Source organism: Chelon labrosus (assembly GCF_963514085.1).
Source record: "Chelon labrosus genome assembly, chromosome: 9".
Taxonomy (NCBI): domain Eukaryota; kingdom Metazoa; phylum Chordata; class Actinopteri; order Mugiliformes; family Mugilidae; genus Chelon; species Chelon labrosus.
Genome location: NC_140359.1, coordinates 2,063,950 through 2,084,719, shown reverse-complemented (window position 1 = coordinate 2,084,719; position 20,770 = coordinate 2,063,950). Strand labels below are relative to the sequence as shown.

Genomic DNA, 20,770 nt, shown 5'->3' with positions numbered 1-20,770 from the left:
TTTTTTCCACCACTCATCCGAGTAGATTCTTCAGTAATAGGGGACTGTTGGGAAGTTTGAGGTTTAAATAGGAAACTCTGTAGGTATCCCATCAGACACTTGCTTTACTGACTGGTTTCTGTTAACACCAGGACTGGTGCAGCTAATTTCATTAACAGTTAGATACTTACCTGTCATTGAAGGGGGACTGTTTTGTCCCTGTCCTCTTTAACAATCCTTTGTCAGTCAGAGGCTCCAGTCTCAAGACGTGAATGGGGTTGAGAAAGATTTGTACATTCTCTCCATCAGCCTTATGAAGTAGATATCTGGAATGGTTTTCAGTTAACAGATGTGCCTTGTCAAGAGTAAATTTCGGGAATTTCTTGTCTTGTTAATGCGTTTGACACAATCAGTTGTGTTGTGCAGAGGTAGGGTTGGTACACAGTCCTCTATTCGACTGCTGCTCTAATCCATTATGGGGCACTCATACCACTCAACCAGATAGTCAGTCAATCAAACTTTGAATGTATCCTCAAGTTCAGTTGGGAGACACATCTCAAGATCAACTGTTTAGAGCAGACTACGTAAATCAGGGGTTCATGGTCGAACTGCTGCAAAGAAGCTGTTACGGAGGGAGAAAAAGATGAGGAAGAGAACTGTATGGACCAAGAAACACAAGGACTGGATTGGTATGCTGCTGGACAGTATGTTCACATGTACATGGATTTTGTTTTTGTTTTCTATTTAACCTACCCAAAAGAACTCTTGAGAGCAGTGGGCAACCATGCAAGATCCCTGGGAAGCAGTTTAGAGGGGTTTTAGGTGCTTGCTCAAGACACCTCAGACATGAGAGGGCATCAAACTAGAGACCTGATGGCCCCAATGCTACTTCTCTAACAACTTAACAGGTTTCCACAGTTCCATGCCACAAGTCCACAGCACAACACACTGTCTAACAAAGGGGCACCCTACTAAATCTATTGGTTTCTTTTTTCCTACTTTTTAGTTTGTTTCGTGCTGCCTTCATGAGCATTCCTAATTACATTTGAAGCAATCTATGTAAAATTAATATAAAGGACTGACAAACTTTAAGACGGTATTTTAATATTCTGAAATGTGTCTAACCTCGGCTCCTTTTTATACTGCGGTTTAATATTTAATAGTACTTACCGTGGAAATTCAGTTTGGTGAGCATACCTTTTTGCACTGTAATGTTTATATAATTATTCATTGCCATAGACAGTGTTTTTGTTCATTCTTTTTAATGAGTAGAAAATAGAATACCAGCATTTTAAATGGAGCAAAAATAAATCACTACTTTGTAAAATACAAAATTGGAATGATTAATAAAATACTGCATTATAAAATGTTCCCACCCTTTTCCACCACCAGTCTCTAATATGCACAGGTATACAGTGCATGTTTACATGGACAGCATTATGTCCATTCATTTCTCGTCACCCAATAAAACCCATTCTACCAATCCCTCTGTTATGTGGAAGGTGCATCTTATTTTATTTCATGGTATGATCTTTGGCAAAGAGTTCAAAACGTAAACATCTCCCCATTGTTCAGTATGACAGAGTAATGACTCACTGCTTGTCTGGTCAGAAGCACAATGACATTCAGTTAGACAGCAAAATCTTTAAAAAAAAAAGTATTTTTGCTGCTCATTCCTCCTTTAGCCTCTGAGCTTTGCGCAGGAGAGCAAGTGGTATCACGAAGGAGGCCGATGTGATGAGGAAACAGGTCTCTGCTCCAGCAATCCAGTATACTGTGACACAAACACAACAACAAATTCAAGGGGCACTGTCTGAAAAAAGCAGCATCTGATCAAAACAACTAAAGTGCTGTTGTTACTGTTGTCTCTCTTATGATGTTGCTCACCGGAAGATGACACAACTGGTCCCAGTGCTCTGGCCAGGGCACCCAAACTACGCAGGATCCCCATCACAGTGCCTTTCTGACTGGCTGAACCTGGAGGAATAACACAGCAGATTAACCAGCAATAACAAAACAATCAAAAGGTTTTCATCAGTGAGGATTAAGAAGAGACTCACCGTGGTCAGAAACAAGTGTTGATAGGCAAGGAACTACTATTGCAGCCGCTATAACAACAGGAGTGGCATAAAATAAACAAGTAATCCTTTAGATGAACATACTGTATATTTTATGCTTCAGAATATCAGAGTTTGTCTATTTAAAACGTTTGGATGTCTTGATCTGATTATGTTTTCAGTTATTCTTAGATAATTCTAATATGCTCTAGTATTTTCTAAATAAAAAAATATATGTTAATATCATTACTTTGTCATATCACACATACATGGCTTGTTTGTTTGAATTTTTTTTTATTTTTTTCAGGCTTGGAAATCAATCAGTAATCATATCAGATAATCAAAAATCCAATATTTGCAGTACAAAAACTACTTAGTACCATATTTTATAACCATACACACATTGAAGGCAAACACGACTCACCAAAGGAGTATAGCGCCAAGCCGAGGTAAAGTACTGTTATATTCCACGATAATCCAATGAGAATAAACGCGGGGATTAGTGTTATGATGGCCTAAAATGAGGAAACACATTCCAGTAAAGTCAACATTAGTGCAGCAGAAGAAAACATCTCATTGGCAAAGTATTTGTTTAGTAAATACACGGTGCTTTTACCACGCGAACAGCCCCAATATGGTGCCCAGGCTTGATTCTGCGAGCGTAACCTCCCTGGATTAACGCCATGATGACACCAATGAAGAAGAACATCTTTCCTTGCTGCATGCTGTTGAGAGAAAAACTGCAAAGTTGCTGTTCAGGTCCTCTAAGTAGGACAGATGAAGCACACACCTTTATCTCTGAGTTCATACCTTGTAAAGTGAAAACGCTGGTGAGTAAGAAAACTCAGTGTGAACTCCAGACCAGAGAACAGGAAGAGGTAGCAAAAATAAACCAGGCCCAACACCTGAAGCTTCTGCATTCCTGTAAAGAAAATACATGCCCCGCTTCCTATCAGAGATTCCAAGTTTCTTCATGCTTCAGAAATGTGTAAAAAAGGAGTAGGGCTCTATCTTGCAAGAAACTACATTAAGTACAGTACTCACTTCCTTTTGAAGGTGGATCTTTTGTTCTGGTAACTGCTGCAAAATGGAACAAAGATAATGGGTTGAGGAGATCCCTGGAGTCTTCACACCCTGAAGATGAAGCCTAGAATGAAGCAACAGCATGATCTGCATCTTTGAGTGAAGACTCGCTTAGAGTTTGTGTGCTTGTTTCTTTTAGCAGAATTTGGTGATACTAGGTAACCAACTTCAGACTGACAGACTACTTAGTCACAAGAATTGAAAAACACACAGTAGGTATGCATATTTTGTGTATTTTTAAAATGAATGTCTTATTAGGCTTCTACCACAAAAATGACGTGAGATATGTATACACTATTGGATGTTTTCACACCACAGCTCAGTATTTGAGTACTTTTATTTGCATTACTTTCACTATATTTTGCTGCTGTACTGTACTTTTCAGTAGATTATTTAATGGTGTGATGTTCACTTCATCTGAGGTAGTTACACAGTGTGGTATCTGAACTTTTCAAAAAAAGCTTAATACTTCTACAACAACTGTATGTTTTAGAAATACTCTAAGTGATTCAGTGTGTCACACCGGAGTGCTTCTATAAACTAACCTTGACGTCCTTTGTCAGTGTCTCTGGCAGCATAAGCCAAATAAAGAGCAGATCAGCGACACTGAAGGCCAAGGCGAGCAGGGCTGGAGTTTGGTAGAAGACATTTCCTGTTTCTTTGGTGCTGATGGCAAAGTAGGCTCCCATCAAAGGTCCCACAGTGAAGCCCAAGGAGAAGGCAATGCCAATCATCGCCTGGTAACAATAAAATTTAACAAATATTCTCATATTTTGATGAAGGTGTGGCGTTCTATCAGACAGACATAAAAATGGCTTTCAGTGACTGATCATCCAGTGACTGTGTGCTTGATCACATTTAGGGTTTTTAAAAATATTTAGTCACAAACAATACATTTCCTGTGATGGCAAAAAAAAATCTGCACCTACCATTCCTCTGTTCCGTGCTTTTGGGCACGGCAAGTCGGCTACGATGGCAGTGCAGAGGCTGACGTTACCCTTACAAATGCCCCCAATTACCCGAAACAAAAGAAACATGCTGAAGCTCCGGGAAACAGCCCAGACCGCGTAGGAGGATATCAACCCCAACTGAAACACAAGGCACCCAATTAGGCCTGAATGAACTACTTGTGGTGGCCTGGCTGTGTAGTTTCTATCACAAGCAGAATAGGAATTATGATAAGTCCATTAGGTACACTTCTAAAAATGAATGCATCCTAATATAATAGTCCTGCACTAAATCTTATCTCCACGAAGGCTATGGTATTCAGCAGTAGTTTCAGATAAATGAGAGAGCTGCTGATTGAACTGTGTTTTCATTGTGAGGTTGTGCTTTGTAGTATTATTGAATTGTATTGTACAGACACATGTTTCTATTATTATTTTGACAACTCCATTTTAGTCAGTTGGCTAGACTAAATAACAGAAACACTTCAGTGTTTAATCCACTTTGACAGCACAACAATCTACATCCTCCAAAATGATCATCCAGTTGAATTACCAACTTTCTAAAGCTGTTTCAACATAAACTGAACATTGGAACAGTCATGAAGGAGGATTCAGTGCACGACTGTTATAAAAGAATGTGTTTGTTTGCACTAGTGTACCTAATGAATTGAATTGGTAACTGAGTGTATTGTTCTTTTCCCCTAAGGTTTCCAACGTAAAATAAAACCCAGGCTTACATTGTATCGTCATAAAAAAGGTGCAACATGGAGTTTTACTCACTGTGGTGAGAATGAGAAGGGGTCGTCTGCCATGACGGTCTGACAGGGCCCCAGTTACAGGCGATGACAGGAACTGCAGCAAAGAAAACAGCGACCCAATCAGACCTAAAATGCAAATGAAGAAGCATTAAACTCATAATCTGGAATTATTATTATAATTCTTCACATTAATAAAGTTATGTGTTTACATCATTGCAAAGCCAAACAAAGACGAGAGCTTCAAGTCAAATGTACCTCCAAACAGGACACTGTTGTATTTCTTTTCCATAGGAATCCCAACAGCGTCTCTGAACCAGTCCACAACACTCTGCAGGGACTGATACATGACATCCTGCCAAGCAAGAAAAAATATCTCATAGAGACACCAGTAAAGAGACCAGTTCACCATGAGTCAGCATGCAGAGTTGGCTGGTTATGGTATTTATGGAACAGATTCTTCACACAGTAGCCCCTTTGTTCAGGGGAGCATTGCAATCTTCCCATTGTCTGCCTAGAAAAATCCCATCCAGACTAACCTTTTAAAACCACAGTCAAATCATTCTGATCTGGTAACAAACTTGCTCACTGTTTGTAACTTAAATGTAACATAAATCGAGGAGTACGCTTCTTAAATCATCTTAAATCTCCTCTTAAATCACTCTTTTTATTCACCCTTGTGATGCATTTTGCTCTACTTATTAAGTCTCATAATTATGTTTAAAAAAGTCTTAAGTTATAGCCAGAAGATGTAATGACATAAACAAATAAATAAATGAAACCAACCCCAGCCTGTGCATAATGGTCCAAAATAGAAGGCAGTAGAGGTAGAATTAGAGTAAATCCCAGCAGGTCCAGCAGCAGGATAACAAACACAATCCTGATGATCCTCGACGACCTGGCGCCTCCATCTTCTGCAGACTTGTTTACGCTAGCCATTCGCCCAACCGAGTCCCTCTGTTCCTGTCCGAACACACACGTTACAAACATGAAAATAAATCTGGCACATCACATCTAAGGGAGAGATTCCCAAAGTGTGGTGAGCTGCCTCTAGGGGGTGCGAGAGATGAAACATTTAATGGCAGAGAAGAAGTTATCTTCTTCTACGCACTGTATATGCGCACCGAGCTGAGCAGCCTGCACTACGCTTGAAAATCCTCATATGGATTTTTTTTTTTTTTTTTTTTACCTGTTCCTGAGCATATGCTTTTTGTTATGTATGTTGTGGGTCGTGTGTAACTTTATTGTAATTTAAGTCAAATTACTGGCGTTCCAAGGTTATTTCCATAACTGCTGTGTTATGATGACGGGGTTGCGTTAGCTCCACGGTCATTTAAAGTTGCTGCAATTTTTGTTTAACACAACTGAAAGTATTATAATATTTCCCACAACTTATCTGTTTCTGCCTCTGAGCCTGAGCCTGTCATCTAAAAGTGGAAGCTTGTGCGTAACTTTGTTGGCTTATATTGAAAATGTTACAGTGTTTCAGTTTAATTCAAATGTGAGAGCGCGTTGTTGTGATCGTGATTATTTTGTTATATGTGTGTTCTGGTCATTTGAGCATGATTAAACATGCCGCCTTTAATATGGCTATAACAAAGCCTGTTTTTTGTTTGTTTGTTTGTTTTTAAGGTGCGGATGATTGGGGGTGTGTCAACCCAGTTGGGACATAGAAGGGGGTGCGGGGCCAATAACGTTTGGGAACCGCTGGGTTAGAGTATTAAAGGTGCCAGTACGTGTCTGACGTTTTATTTTCTCTGAAGTAATAGTATGAAGTAAAGCCTTTACTTTATAAGGGGCAAAGCAAAGAAATATGTGTGACTATCTGTAGGAATAAATCTGAATTCTAAACGGAAACTCCAACATTACTATTTATTATCTAAATAATTGGAATTCACTAAAATGGAATTGGAATTATTTCCAGTTAATTAAAGTTTGTGGCTAAGAAATTAAAGTTGTTTAAAATAGTTAGTTTTTCCTACTTCTGCATTTTCAAGTGTTCAGATATGTAAATACACTCAGCATTAAAACTGATATTACAACAAACCTGCAACTATAATATCATAGAGTATGAAGCAGAATACATTTGTTACAGTGTAGAAGAGTAGAAGGAAGAATAGCACTTAAAAAACAAAACAAAACAAACAACAGTATCATTTGACAGTAAATGATTACATTTTTCTCACTGCTGTGAAAATGTTACATATATTGGTTGGGAATATGCCCATGGACAAATTTAAATAGGTAAATGTTTTTCAAAAGTTGTTTTAAGTAAATGTGCAACTAAACTCACACACCTTTACTATCTGCTTACGCCTTACGGTAAGCCATCAGGAAAGACAGAGAAAATGTGGCGTTCACGGAAAGAGGAAACAATTCCTTTACTCAGTCATTCTGTATGTCATTGCAGCCAACGCACCCACATGCAGTTTTATAACAGCATGCTCTGATAACTTAACGCATTTCCTACCAGTGGATGCTTCGACAGAGTAGGCTACAGATATCGATCCATTATTTATCAGCATCGTCTCTTTACCGACCTTTTAGTACAACCCAACATGAACACTGTAACCGAGTATACTTACACTGTTTCCGCAGGCTGTTGAAATCAGAGCGGCAAATCACCTCGAGCACTCGATCACTTCTACCTACTCCTCCGCATCAGTCCATTATTTTCATTAGTCCACACCAGGAAGCGGTGTCCTCTTACATTTCAGTGATAGGAATGTGTCGTAAGCAAGCCACACACCATCACTAAAACGCTGCCTTTAGGTGAGCCTCGTAAACTCGTATTTTTGGGTTTCGCCTTCATATTAGTTTTGCGGTCGTGATGATACGTATTTTTAGGTTCAAAATGATGAACCCTGTATCTAACTAGCTAAATATTATATTTGTAGCACGTCATTGATTCGGGCAGACAGCTGACCTGTAAGAGTTTGTAAATACACCGTTTAAAGTTCAAACAGCTAGGAGAAATAACGATTTTTTTCCTCTATTATTTTTTTAAAAATACAGTAAAAGGAGGAACATAATTATCATGAGCCATGATACTTTCAGAATATATGGAAAAAAAAAAAGAATAAACCAAAAGGTTAAAACGTAAACAAAAGTTTATTGACGTTAATTAGGTATTCAGTTGAGAACAGGAGTTTCGATCAAAAACCAAGCGGCCCCTGAAGGCAGCACAAGAATAACCACAGTGAGTGGTATGGAGGTCTTCAAAAGCGATGACCCTAACTTTTTATTGTTATAATGAATGTAAACATTTCTAAATATTTTACAGTAATAATGTTTCATTCACAAACTGCAGAGATGAAAAAAAGATATATTAAGAACAGATGTATGAATATATATATATATATAGTGCCACTGTCCCCAACTTGATTCTGAAAATTTATTTACTGAATTGCATCAATTCAAAGTGTTAGTATAACAGATAAACCATAAAACAATTAATCAAAAAGGGACTAAAATCTACATAAAAAAGTAGTATTCGATAACGCACAGTTATTGGACAGGTCATCAAAATAAAATATAGCTTCTCGCATACACACATAAAGATAGACACACACACACACACACACACACACACACACACACACACACACACAAGTCAACATTCAAAACTGCTATGGCATCCGAACGTTATATTCCATGACGCATGATGTGGCGCTTCAGTTCAGAGGTATCCATTAAGTTCCGCCCACAATATTCACAAGTATACTGTTTGTCTTTCGATGAAGGGTGCAGGACTTCGGCAGCTGCCTCCATGGTTGTGAGTGAATCTGGGGAAAAAAAGATGAATTAACTTAGGATAGCGCAACATACCATTTCTGAAAACTAACTTACTGTAATTATTGCTAAACAGCCCTAAAAAAAAAAAAAAAAACACACACATATGTGAGAACGCTCATCGACTACAGCTCAGCATTCAACACCATCACCCCCTCAAAACTGGTCTCAAAGTTTGCCGTCCTCAGCCTGCATACTCCATAGTAGCTGGATATTTGTCGTCCTGACTGGCAGGCCCCAGGTGGTGAGAATCAGCAACTACATCTCTTTGCTGACACCTCAACACAGGAGAACCACAACGGTGTGCGCTCAGCCCCCTCCTGTTCTCTCTGTTCACCTATGAGTTCTAACACCACCTTCAAGTTTGCTGACGACACAACTATCTTGGGCCTCATCACAGACAACGATGAGACTGCCAGCAGAGAGGAGGTTAAAGCACTGACCAGCCGGTGCCAAGACAACAGCCTCTCCCTGAATGTCAGCAAAACTAAAGAGATGGTGGTGGACTACAGGAGACAACAGGGAAGCGGACACTCACCTATCCACATTCCTCAGTGTACACATCACAGAGATCTGTCCTGGTCACTACACAATCAAATTGTGGTCAGGAAAGCTCGCCAGAGGCTTTATTTCCTGGGGAGACTAAGGAAGGTTGGCATGAACACTACGATTGTCACAAACTTTTACAGGTGCACTATGGAGAGCCCTCTGACGAGCTGCATCACAGCATGGTACAGGAACTGTTCCACTCAAAGCCAGAGAGCACTACAGAGGGTGGTGGAAACAGCACAGTGCACCACTGGAAACATTCTCCTATGCATTCAGGACATTCATCATGCCTATGAAAGGCACACAGCATAATCAGGAACCACTGAAAAGAGTGAAGGACAGCTTCTACCACCAGGCCATCAGACTCCTCAACCAACAATAGGCTATTCTCTGGACACTGAACATACTTCTGCCGATACGTTACGATGTGCAATCTGACTGCCACTTGCCACTTTTACCAACCACTTATCACCTTTTGTAAATGTGCTGTATATTTTGTAATTCTACATACTGTTGTGCTCCTTATGGCTAAGCTGACCAGTTATCTCATCAACATTACATTGCACTGAACCCTGTGTTAATCATGCACATGACAAATGAACTTAAATCTTAAAAAACAACAACAACAACAACAACAACAATAATACACAGTTGGAGTTCTATCAATACCATCATATCCTTACATACTGTATATTGATGAAGAATGACCTGTGTGGATAAACTGGTGAAGTGGAAATTTGCTGCAATCATTGATTGCCGTTTTTCTTCTTACCTTCGAGCAAATGTGTACTGTCCTGATCATTGCATCTATTCTTGTTGCCTCCTACGATCATCCCAGCTTCCCTCTCATGTGTCTGCTCAGTGTGATTGCTCCCTTCTTCCTCCTTGCAACATCTGGGAGTGTCCATTTCCTCCTTGAGATATTCATTCTCAAGTATTGGCATTTCTCCATAAAGATCCGGTGCCTCTTCACAGTTTTGCTGGTTGTGCAATTGTTCCTGTTGGCATTTTGGAACTGATGTATCTACATTGTCCTTATGGCTTAACTTAAGTTGCACATAGTTAGGAGAATGCGTTAGAAAATGCCTTTTCATTGAGAAACTGTTTTCATCTCTGTAATTTTCCTGTGAATGATTTATTTTCGATAAGGCACAGGTGGCCTGTTTATTCACAGTTTTTTGGGGGTTCTGAGGCAAACTGGTGCTGCCCTTTAGAGAAAGGATACAATTATTATCTATTGTCTCAATGTCCTGCTCTATCTTGATTGTTCTTTCCTGATCGGCTTTCTTGGGCGTGTTGTAGATGCTGCGATCATCATCTAAAAAACGGATGTGACGTAGTATGTTGTCTTCTACCTTTGCCTCGATGTTCAGTTTCCTATGCTTGAAGACCTTGACATGCTCATGCGTCTTCTCGACAGTAGGTTTTGAGTTTAAATTCTCATACTGAATGTCTAATACAGAGCTCTTCGCAGAGCTTTCTTCTTTTCCATCACGCCCTTGCTTGTGATGAGCTTCGTTGATCCGAAGTGTCATTTTCTCCCGGGTGTTATTTTCTGCTGGGTTCTCAGCTTGTGGAACATCGTTACAGTCTGTATCCATAAACTCCTCAGTTTCTCCATCTTCACTGTCATTGTGGTGGTTCTCCAATTTACACACAGGTTCCACTTCCTTTTCCGGCATCCTACCATCCCTTGCCTCCAGCTGATCAAGGCTCACCTGACCGACAAGCTCATGATTTCTCACAACCTGCACAAAGAGAAAAAAAAAAAGTAAAATACAAACTTGTAAGAACTCGTACAATCAACTACCACTGCAATAATCTTTTACAGTGGCTCAAACACTGGTATATGGCCTCAGAAGTCTGTGTTTGTGACATTTAAAGTCAGCATTAGATTATAAATGTTCTTGTTTTTATATAGCACACACACACACCAGTGTCAAACACTGGGGGTTCAGTGTCTTGCCTGTAGACACTTCGGCATGTGGAAGTTTCCATACACTGTATAAAAAGACACATAGCCTTTTTTTGTTTTTAGCTCACTGTCTGACATTAAATCATACTAAACTTATCCTGTTGTAGGAGAGTTAGGATTAATTATTTCTAGTTGCTAAATGCCAGAAGAATAGTGAGAGAACACTATTTAGTCAGAAGATTACTATGCCTTTAAACTATTTGGGAAAGCCCAGATGATGATGATGTCATGGCTTTGGGAGCTTCTGATTGGTTCATTTATAACATGAGTCAACTGGAGACACACCTGTGAATGTATTTTAAGGTACACCTCAACACACTGCTTCCTTGTGTGACATCATGGGAAAATCAAAAGAAAAAGATATAAGGAAGAGAATTGTGGCCCTCCACAAGTCTGGTTCATCCTTGGGTACAATTTCCAAATGCCCAAAGGTGCCACGTTCATCTGTTCAAACAATTATATACAGAGCCATCATACCGCTCAGGAAGAAGACGGGTTCTTTGGTGTGAAATGTGCGTCTCAACCCCAGAACAAAAGCAAAACACGCTGTGAAGATGCTGACTGAAGCTGGTAAGAGTGTCATTATCCACAATGAAACGAGTCCTGTACCTACATGGGCTGAAAGGCCACTCAGCGAGGAAACAAAGCCAGATTACAGTTTGCAAATGCACACAGGGACAAAAAGCCTCATTTCTGGAGAAATGTCCTGTGGTCTGATCAGACTAAAATGGAACTGAATGGCCTTAATGGCCACCGTTACATTCGGAGGAAAAAGGAGAAGCTTGCAAGCCTGAGAACATCCTCCCAACTGTGAAGTAAAGGGGTGGCAGCATCCTGATGTGGGGGTGTTTTGCTGCAGGACGGACTGGTGGCTTCACAAAACGGATGGCATCATGAGGAAAGAACATTATGTAGAAATACTGAAGCAATGTCTCAAGACATCAGTTAAAGCTTGGGGACAAATGGGTCTTCCAAATGGACAATGACCCTAAGCATACTGCCAAATTAGTTACTTAAGGCTTAAGGAAAACAAAGTCAATATTTTGGAGTGGCCATCACAAAGCCCTGATCTCAGGCCTATAGAATATTTTCAAAGGGTCGAACAGTCAACCACTGTGAATTCAAATACTCTTTCAATTCAGTGGGACACCCTGAGACCCTTAACATGAAAAATATTAATTTGCTCCGTCTAGTGTGTGTAATCCATATTGCTTAGATTTTTCTCACTTTCTTTTTCGTATTTTTCTTCATTATATTACAGCAGACTAGGCAAGGAAAGACATTGTGGAAACCAGTCAGTTAAAAACACCTCAGCTGGTCTAAGCAAATGGAAATCATGTACCTGTTTATTTTTATATAAAGAGTCAATTGTAGAGTCAATTGACAGCTCAAATCATTTTTATAACAAACACAATTAGCCCTCTTTTCTTTATCAAAGAATGAAGTGTATCACTGCTAATATCTTTGGACACAAAGGAATTCCGATGATGCACAGAAGCATTGAAAGAAACATCCTCACCTGATGCTTGTCACTCAGGTGTTCCTCCAAGTCGCTCAGCCGGGTGCAGTCGAAATAGCACAGCCGACACTTGTAGGGTTTGATGTCATCATGCCTCGTCATGTGCAAACGCAGATTTTCATCGCTGCCACTTGTGAAAGTGCATTTGTGACAACGGAAGATGATGCCTTGAAGGTAACGTGACAGCTTTGGACGACGCACCTCTATCGGCACAACACGCTCCTCTGGAAACAAAGGAAACGGAAAGAGTATACATAACATGACAGAAAAAATATGTCACTAGCTGGGAACACATAAACCTGCCGAGCATCTGACCTACCACGATGCAGAACGATGTGATCGATCATGTTGTTTTTGTTCTTGGTCTGGTAAAGGCAGAAAGGGCAGTGGAGGTCTTTCACGTGAGTAGGTTGTGACTGACAGGTAGAGTGACCCGTTTCCATGTGCATTTCTAGGGTTTTCCTATTGAATATGGAAGAAATTAGTGAAGATAATATGACTTCAGTATTTGGGCACAATGCAACAACAATGCTGTCATAAATATCCCAAATCACAGGTTAATTAACAGAGGTTAATTAATGAGTTTTAGCAGCATTTTATCATGCTGAAGACAGCAAACAAATGTTATTTTAGACTTAGATAAACTTTATTCATCCACAAGGGAAATTGCTTTTTTCATGGTATTTCCATTTTTATCGACTTATGTGTACGTGTACTGTACTAACCACCACAACAAATTCCTCCTATATGTGAACATATGTGGCAATAAAGAGAATTCTGATTCTGACTGCGAGAATGCTCTGCACATACAAGGTGTGGGTTTTTAGCAGCATGCTAAACAAACAGTGATGATTAGAAAACATACAAATAACGTTCAGAACAACTAACTGTAGCTGAAACTCACCTTAAACCAGTGAAAAAGTCACAGTCTTTGCACCTGAACATCTTCTTTCCGTGGCGGTTCAGGTAGTGCCGTCGCATACTAGACAGGTGTCCGGTGTTGAAACTGCAGAACTCACAGTGAAGCAGGCTGTTGTCAGGAAACTGCGGTTCTTGCACATTTGCCTTAGAGTTGTCACTATTCTGTGCCATTAAGTTGTAGTGGTTCAACTGCCGCTGCACATTTGGGGGCTCCGAGTACAACGACTCTGTCAAAGCACAAGCAAACATAGTCTGTTAGTATAACTGCTGCAGCAGAAGTGTGTGCTTAATATGAATTGTAACTGTCACATATGTTATGACTTATAAGACATAAGGGATAACTTGCTTTCAGTCCATTCAAGATCTTCATTGAGTTCAGGAAAATGTTTAGGCATCTTGTCGGCCGTCTGTGTCCTGTCCTCATATTTGTCGCCAGTCTCATCAGTCACTTCAACATCTTGACATTTGAAAATATCAGAACATCCATGCAATGGAAAAAAAAGAAAAAAGTCACAAAGAAAGCCCTGTGTAGTCGGTGTGATGCTATAGTAGATGTAAATGTAAGAAGTAAATGTTTGGCTGCAACATTACAACAATACTGTGCTCAAGACTAAGCCTAGACTAAATCTAGGAAGCAGAAATAACCAATTTCTACGAATAACATCACATACATCAGCATATCTTTTTGTTTTGCACATACTGATTGAGACGAACTACAAATGTATTGATAATAAATACTCAAACATGTAAGTAGGTCAAAGCCCAGATATTATGCATGGGTCACTGACCTGGATGTTTTTTGATAAAATGCCTCCACCACAGGCCGAGGACAGTCGTCCGATAAGTACAGCAACTGCACAGAAAAGGCCTCGTAGTCCCAGGTTTGTAGGAAACGTATTTGGAAATGCTGTTGTGATAATGAGGAAAAATACATTTAGGAAGACAGAAGAACACTCAGTTGATCAATAAGCACATATAAAACATGTTGGTATTCTGTTCATTACTAGGAATGCAGCATTCACAAAACTGTGGTTGCAGTCGAATGGATACTCTAATCTTTTGTGGTTTCTTGAATGGACAGCTCATCTCCTAAGGTCATATATAGCAAGCAGAAGAAGCAACTCTTTTACATAGCTACGTGCTGACCATCTTGACTGTGATTGTAGTTGTGAGTAACTGCAGTTAAGAATTAGGGCAAAAAAGGTTAATGTTTTTCCTCTTACTTGTTCTTTAGGGTTGAGGCGGGCACATTGTCCAGTTTCTTGATGGCTGCCAGGGCTGCATGGCTGCGCTCATGTGATCGCAAACCTTCCAGTGACATAAATGTCCGCCCACAGAGTTTACAAGTGTTTTTGACTACTGCTGATTCTAACTTTGCCTGCTCTACATCCTTGAAACTTGAAGGTGATGGCATAGGACTTGTTGGCAAAGAGAACACCTCTACTGGTGTCAAGTCCAGCTTGGTGAGCTCCTCCACAGTCTCTGAAGTGGGCAGCTCATCTTTCCTGTCGAGCTGAAAATGAAACCGCATTGATGATCACATTTTGAAATGTATACATATAGATCAAGCATGTGGCAAAAAAAGTGTAAAAAGCTTTCTGGCAGATTCAACTTACTTGGATGTTGTCGGGCTCTGGTGTTGTAGTAATGACAGGGGATGACTTTCTCTTTGCAGCATTCTTTATCATCATTTCTCTGTGCTGATCCAGGTGAAGGCAGAGCTTTTTAATTCCATTTAACTGTTTGTTGCAGCGGGCACATTTGTAACATCCTGTGGTTTTGTGCTTAAATCCTAGTGATAACACTGTAAAGTCTGATTTGAAATCGGAGTGATGAAAAGTACAATAGTGGTCAATAAGCAACTGAAGTGAGTCAAACGTCAAATGTTGACACGTTTTACATTTGAGATTTGAACTTCCTTCATATGCAAGCAGGTTGTTGGCCTTTTTGTATTTCCGTTTGTTGTACCTCTGTAGCAGCTTGCAAGTGTTAAATCCATCCAGCTTGTGAGTCTTTTTGTAGTGACTATACAGGTATCTTCTACATGATCCTCTATAATCACACATGTGGCACTTGTACAGTGATCCCTTGTTGTGTACCAGCAGTGAGTTTGACTGAGATGTCTTAGGTGCACCCGACTGAGAACCAGGTCCAGTTTTTGTGATGCTTACTTCTAATCCTTTCTTATTTAAAGAGGCAGCCTCTGATACGGAGCCCCGAGAGTCGAGAGCCGGTTGTGTTTTGGTTTCAGCTGAATGCTCAGAATGTAATTTTTCATCATGTCCGCTCTCACAGTGGGATCTCAGTTTTACAAGTGATGCATACATTTTGGGGCATTTTTTACACATGTACCCTCTTTCATTATAGCCTTTCCCCATCTTACACTCGACCATGTTGGCTGCAAATATTTCAGTTGTCTGAAGTTCTACTGCCCTGGCTTCAAGTGCTGGATGCTTCATTTGGCAGTGAGTGAGAGTTCCGTGGTGGCTGGCATTCACATAGGGACAGCCTGGACACCTGTAGACTAATATTTTATTGTCTGCTGTTGTTGTTCTGCTGGACTGACATGACTCCAGGGTGATTTGTGATTGCTGAGTTAGTGGTTGGTCCGGAGATGTTGGGGTTGACTTCTTGGGAACCTGCTTGTGTATTGGTACAAAGTATTTTAAGTAGGCATCCTTTCCATGCTTCCCTATGTAATGGCCTGCAAGACGCACTTTCCTAAAATAGGAATTGGAGCACAGGACACAGTTGAATACACTGGCCTTTGAAACAGCTCCCTGGTCGTGTACATGCAAGTGTTGGCTGAGAGCAATTTTTGTTCTGCATACAAAAGGACAGTGCGGGCACCTAATCCTGACGTATTTATTCTTACTTAAGAAGGAAGCCTTTGATATGGATCCCTGAGTTCTGGCAGCCTTAGATATTTGTGCTTTAGTTACGGCCGATGGCTTAGGAGCTGGTTTGAGTGTGCTTGGCACATTTCTTGTCTCAGTCTCATCGTGTTCCTTCTTGCAGTGTGTTTTCAGCTTGGCAAGTGTTGCACATATATGTGGGCAGGTTTCACACATGTGGCCACTATACTTAAATGTATCACCAGGACCATTACTTGACCAGCTGACATCCCAATTTTGGAAATGCACATGAAGACTGTCGGCCCTGCATATAAGGTCAGGATGCTTCATGTGGCTGTGAGTGAGAACTCCTTGATAAGAGGTATTGACGTAGGTACAGTGTGGACACTTAAAGACGTGCAAACGCTGTGAGTCTTGGTCTTGTTTTTGCTCTTCTTCAGAATTTGAATCTGTTTGGTGTTTCATTCCACAGTGAGTGTTGAGACCATGCTGTGTATCAAAACTTGCAAAGCAGTAAGGGCACTTAAACGCTGTGGAAGACGTTGCGGCTTCATCAAATGACTTGTCAAATTCAAGAGGCACTTGGTAGGAGTCAAATAACTCGGGTATTTCATTGTGGTCTTCCTCCTGACTCGTTACACTTGCCTTCTTGCTGCTGAGATCAAAATCATCTTCTTTTACCGAGGTAGGATTGCTACTACCCTCTGTATGCTTTAGTTTCCGTTTCTTCTTTTTAAGAGTGAATGAGCTGGGCCCAACAAATAACCGAGTGCTCACAAACTCAACGCTTGACGTCCGTTCTGGGTGTTTTTCCTGGTAGTGCTTATAGACTTCTGTTGCTTTCTCATGAGTGAAAACACACAACTCGCAGTGATAGCCAGGTTGTAATGCTCCTTGTTTAAAAGCCACTCTTAAAACCTCTGTTACTGAGAGTTTTAACTGGTGGGTTTCCCTTAAATGCATTTTCAAATTATATACATACTGAGTACTGTATTGGCACTTATAGCACCGAAGGGTCCTTCGTGTTTGTGAACCTTTCACTGAGGATGAAGCTGAAACTGAGAAAGACTTGATGAGCTTTTTTGCTGTTTTCTGTTCAGTTTCTATTTCTCCAAGTGATTCCTGACTGACTTCTTGATTTCCAGCGGTTTTCGATCGAGACTGTTGCATCTTTTTGAGAACCATAGAGGTATACTGATGGATCTGCTGTGCCGCAACTTGAAATCCATGATGTGTTCTGGAGTAATGCCTCATTACCTCACTCACAGCATTACGTCTATAGTTGCAAAAGTGGCAGAAAAACATCTTTTCATCGCCGTCATTCATAAGAGGAAGAGGCAGATCAGTAGAAAATGAGAACTCCTTTGCCTGAGACTTGGATTTTTCAATTTCATTACGAATCATAGCTGTATAATTAATTACACGTTTACCGTTGGAATCATGGGGTTGGTGAGTTTTAGCTTGATGGGTCAATACTCCCAATATAGTTGGATTTCCAAAGTTGCACTTTTGACAGTAAAACAAGTTTTCGGCATGTGCATAAACATTAATCAAGGAACTTTCACCTTTTGCTTCCCTTTCTCGTGCTGTAGGCGATGTATTTCTTTTGGTTCTGTCCTCCACAGATTCCATTGTCTTAGTTTTGAGTAACTTTGAATGATTCTTAGAAGATTCCGGTCTGTGCTTTGGATTTAGCAAAGACAGCGATGTCTTCAATTGCTGCAACAGCTTAGCTTTGTCTTGTGTTTTCTTAGAAGAATCTGTGATGTTCTTTGGAGACACAGAGTCCTTTACGGTCACAGAATTTGGAGGGTTTTCTGGTGTCATCTGTGAAGCTGCATGTGAGGTGACATGAGCTGACTGTTTGATTTTATCTATTGATAACGCTTCATCAGGATGTTTTTTTTTATAGTGAACTTGCATAACAACAACTGACTTATGACTAAATGTACAGTGGTTGCATTTATAGGATGGCACTTCTGTTCCCTTGGAGATGGGATGTTGGGGTGAACTTGAATTTTTTGTTTCCTTGCTTGGTGTATGGGCACTCTCAGAGGACATCTCTCCTGATGTTTCTGGACTGGGATTTTTTTCACATTCGTTCAGCTGAGGCGATTCCTCTTTGCATCCAGGTCTCAAGTACTGGCAGTACAACAAAGAATCAGCCACTACATAACTTGGGTGCTTTTCTTTGTGATGTTCTTTCAAGGACTTCAGTACGTTAGCGGTAAATGGACACAGGAAACATTTGAAAACCAAACTGATCTCATGTGATTTCATACGGAACACATCTTGGGCATCTGGATGATTTTCCACGTAGTGTTTCTTGAGTTCATCGGTGCTTGAGAACTCAACTGGACATTCCAGGCAGCGAAAAGTTGTACTCTGATCATCAGAGTCTTGAATATATGCAGCATTACATCTGATGTAAGGATGGTTGTTCTGATAATGGGTAGACACACTTCTAAGGCTCACATCCTTGTAGTCACAGTGCTTACAAAAATAAACTGTGGGGCTTTCTGTGTCTCCATTAAGAAGAACATGATTTTCTTCATCATCTTCACCCACTTCCAATGAGAACTTAGAGCTGCTTGATAACTGCTGTTTAAGTGTGTTGTCTTTCTCTGGGAGCTTTGTCTGTTTGATATCCAATTTTGCTTTTTTAGCAGGATGACAATCTGAACTTCCGCTGTTGATCCTCTTGCTAACTTTTTCTTTGAATTGTTCATTGTGTTTTGTAATCAAAAGGCGGTCATTTTGCACAAAATTGTCAGGCTTGTTGGAGATATCAATCATAGACTTTGCAGTGACTTTAAACACACCACTACTGTTTGGGCTGGAGCTTGAGGAAGATCCTTGCAAAATCAGGGTTCTGTTGGTATCATCAGGAAACTTTGCAGGGGGGTTCCCATCTGATCCAGGTAATACTGTGAAGTACTTGGTGATGGTTTGCAATGGCCTTTTTGGATCTTTTGGTGAGTTTAGTGAGCATTTATTTTTTGAGGTAGACATAACCAAGGGAACTGATGGACTCTGTTTTGCTCCTGCAGCTTCACTGGAGTGCGGGTTTTCAGAATTGACTAAAGTCCCTGTGCCGTTGGGATTTTCTGATTTCCTCTGAGACTGTTTCTCATGATCGTTTAAATTGTTTGTCCCAGGGTATTTTAACCCAGCCTCTCTCAAAGCAGAATCCATATCAAAACCGTGGACCTTGTTAAGGTGCTCAAAGAGGTACACCTTAGATTTAAAGATCAGCTTACAGTGACCACAGCGGAAAGGCTCGGCCGGGGTTTCTTGACTGGCTGCTTCATGGTTGACTTGCTTTATGCGAGCAGAGGTGGAAAACAGTGTTGAATCTGAGGACATAAGGAAAATAATGTCTCAGTTTGATTTGACGGATTGCATCGGATTGTATTTTAAAAACACACACATAACACTTACCGTTTTGCATCTTGCTTTCTCTTCTCAACACAGCTGTAACACATCCAGAGGTTGAAAGCAAACATTAATGAATCGTTATCGAAATTTTAAAAACAATATTGACCATTCTTTCCACTTTAATCAAAGAATATAACCATTAGTTATACAGTTTATGGGAATACGATTCATATTGACAAGAATTTGTCACATTCCAAGAATATGAAACAACGTTAGACATAGGAAGTGTTGTATATCTGGATATATATATATATATATATATATATATATATCCAGATACTTTCGACAATATATACTTTGATCAGAGGTTGAAAGCAAATAGCGATGCATTGATTAATTTACAAAACCATGTATATTCTGCTATTTAGTTAGCGCCGTTAAAGTGCACTATTTAAGGTTTCCACGCTGATTTTTAAAGAGGTACCATGCTCTACTCGAGTATTAACAGAATATAAATTCTACAGCAGTACGACAACAACAATAAAAACAACATCAATATCGGTAACTTTCAGTCTTGTACATTCAATCGGACGTAAAAGCCCAACTGAAAAACTGCCATAGCCACAATGGGAAAAAAGGACAACTCTAACTCACTAATATATATTCAGTGTGTACAATTTACGTACTTACGCACGCTGACAAGCATAGGATGAGGTTTATGATGCAATGTTTTGACTAGCTGATACAGATAACATGAGAAGACCACACATTTCCGCCATTTTTCCCGCGAGTACAACTCGCTTTTGGCTTCTCCTTCCGCTCAAACGACATGGGTTTTATTCACTTCCGCCCAACCTTCAAAATAAAATTGACCAATTTTTCATTCACGCATCCTATTCCCTCACGATTCAAAAAGTTAGATTAGCATACTTGTAAAATCACAATGAAATTATAGTGGAG

General features: G+C 40.1%; 2 protein-coding genes across 4 annotated transcripts; both read right to left on the bottom strand.

The window, feature by feature from the left end:
• Nucleotides 1-1,243: 1,243 nt before the first annotated feature.
• On the bottom strand, nucleotides 1,244-7,588 carry LOC311492479 (major facilitator superfamily domain-containing protein 10-like). Its single transcript, XM_084550770.1, has 13 exons — nucleotides 7,407-7,588; nucleotides 5,608-5,784; nucleotides 5,080-5,176; nucleotides 4,847-4,950; nucleotides 4,049-4,207; nucleotides 3,665-3,856; nucleotides 3,081-3,183; nucleotides 2,847-2,958; nucleotides 2,653-2,761; nucleotides 2,461-2,551; nucleotides 2,040-2,087; nucleotides 1,867-1,956; nucleotides 1,244-1,753 (listed from the first exon to the last, which is right to left on the bottom strand). The coding sequence occupies exons 2-13, from the start codon at nucleotides 5,758-5,760 to the stop codon at nucleotides 1,650-1,652; spliced, it is 1,362 nt and encodes a 453-aa protein (XP_084406896.1). The 5' UTR covers nucleotides 5,761-5,784; nucleotides 7,407-7,588; the 3' UTR covers nucleotides 1,244-1,649.
• A 359-nt stretch (nucleotides 7,589-7,947) lies between these two features.
• LOC311493379 (zinc finger protein 462-like) lies at nucleotides 7,948-20,770 on the bottom strand. Of its 3 annotated transcripts, XM_084551999.1 has the most exons (11): nucleotides 20,497-20,770; nucleotides 19,874-19,906; nucleotides 15,194-19,788; nucleotides 14,801-15,090; nucleotides 14,366-14,484; nucleotides 13,924-14,034; nucleotides 13,561-13,804; nucleotides 12,976-13,118; nucleotides 12,657-12,880; nucleotides 9,935-10,910; nucleotides 7,948-8,606 (listed from the first exon to the last, which is right to left on the bottom strand). In XM_084551999.1, the coding sequence occupies exons 2-11, from the start codon at nucleotides 19,881-19,883 to the stop codon at nucleotides 8,467-8,469; spliced, it is 6,852 nt and encodes a 2,283-aa protein (XP_084408125.1). In that variant the 5' UTR covers nucleotides 19,884-19,906; nucleotides 20,497-20,770; the 3' UTR covers nucleotides 7,948-8,466. The 3 variants fall into 3 exon arrangements, with proteins under 3 accessions (XP_084408125.1, XP_084408126.1, XP_084408127.1); XM_084552000.1 differs by lacking the exons at nucleotides 19,874-19,906; nucleotides 20,497-20,770 and having other exon boundaries at nucleotides 15,194-19,803; XM_084552001.1 differs by lacking the exons at nucleotides 15,194-19,788; nucleotides 19,874-19,906; nucleotides 20,497-20,770 and having other exon boundaries at nucleotides 14,801-15,136.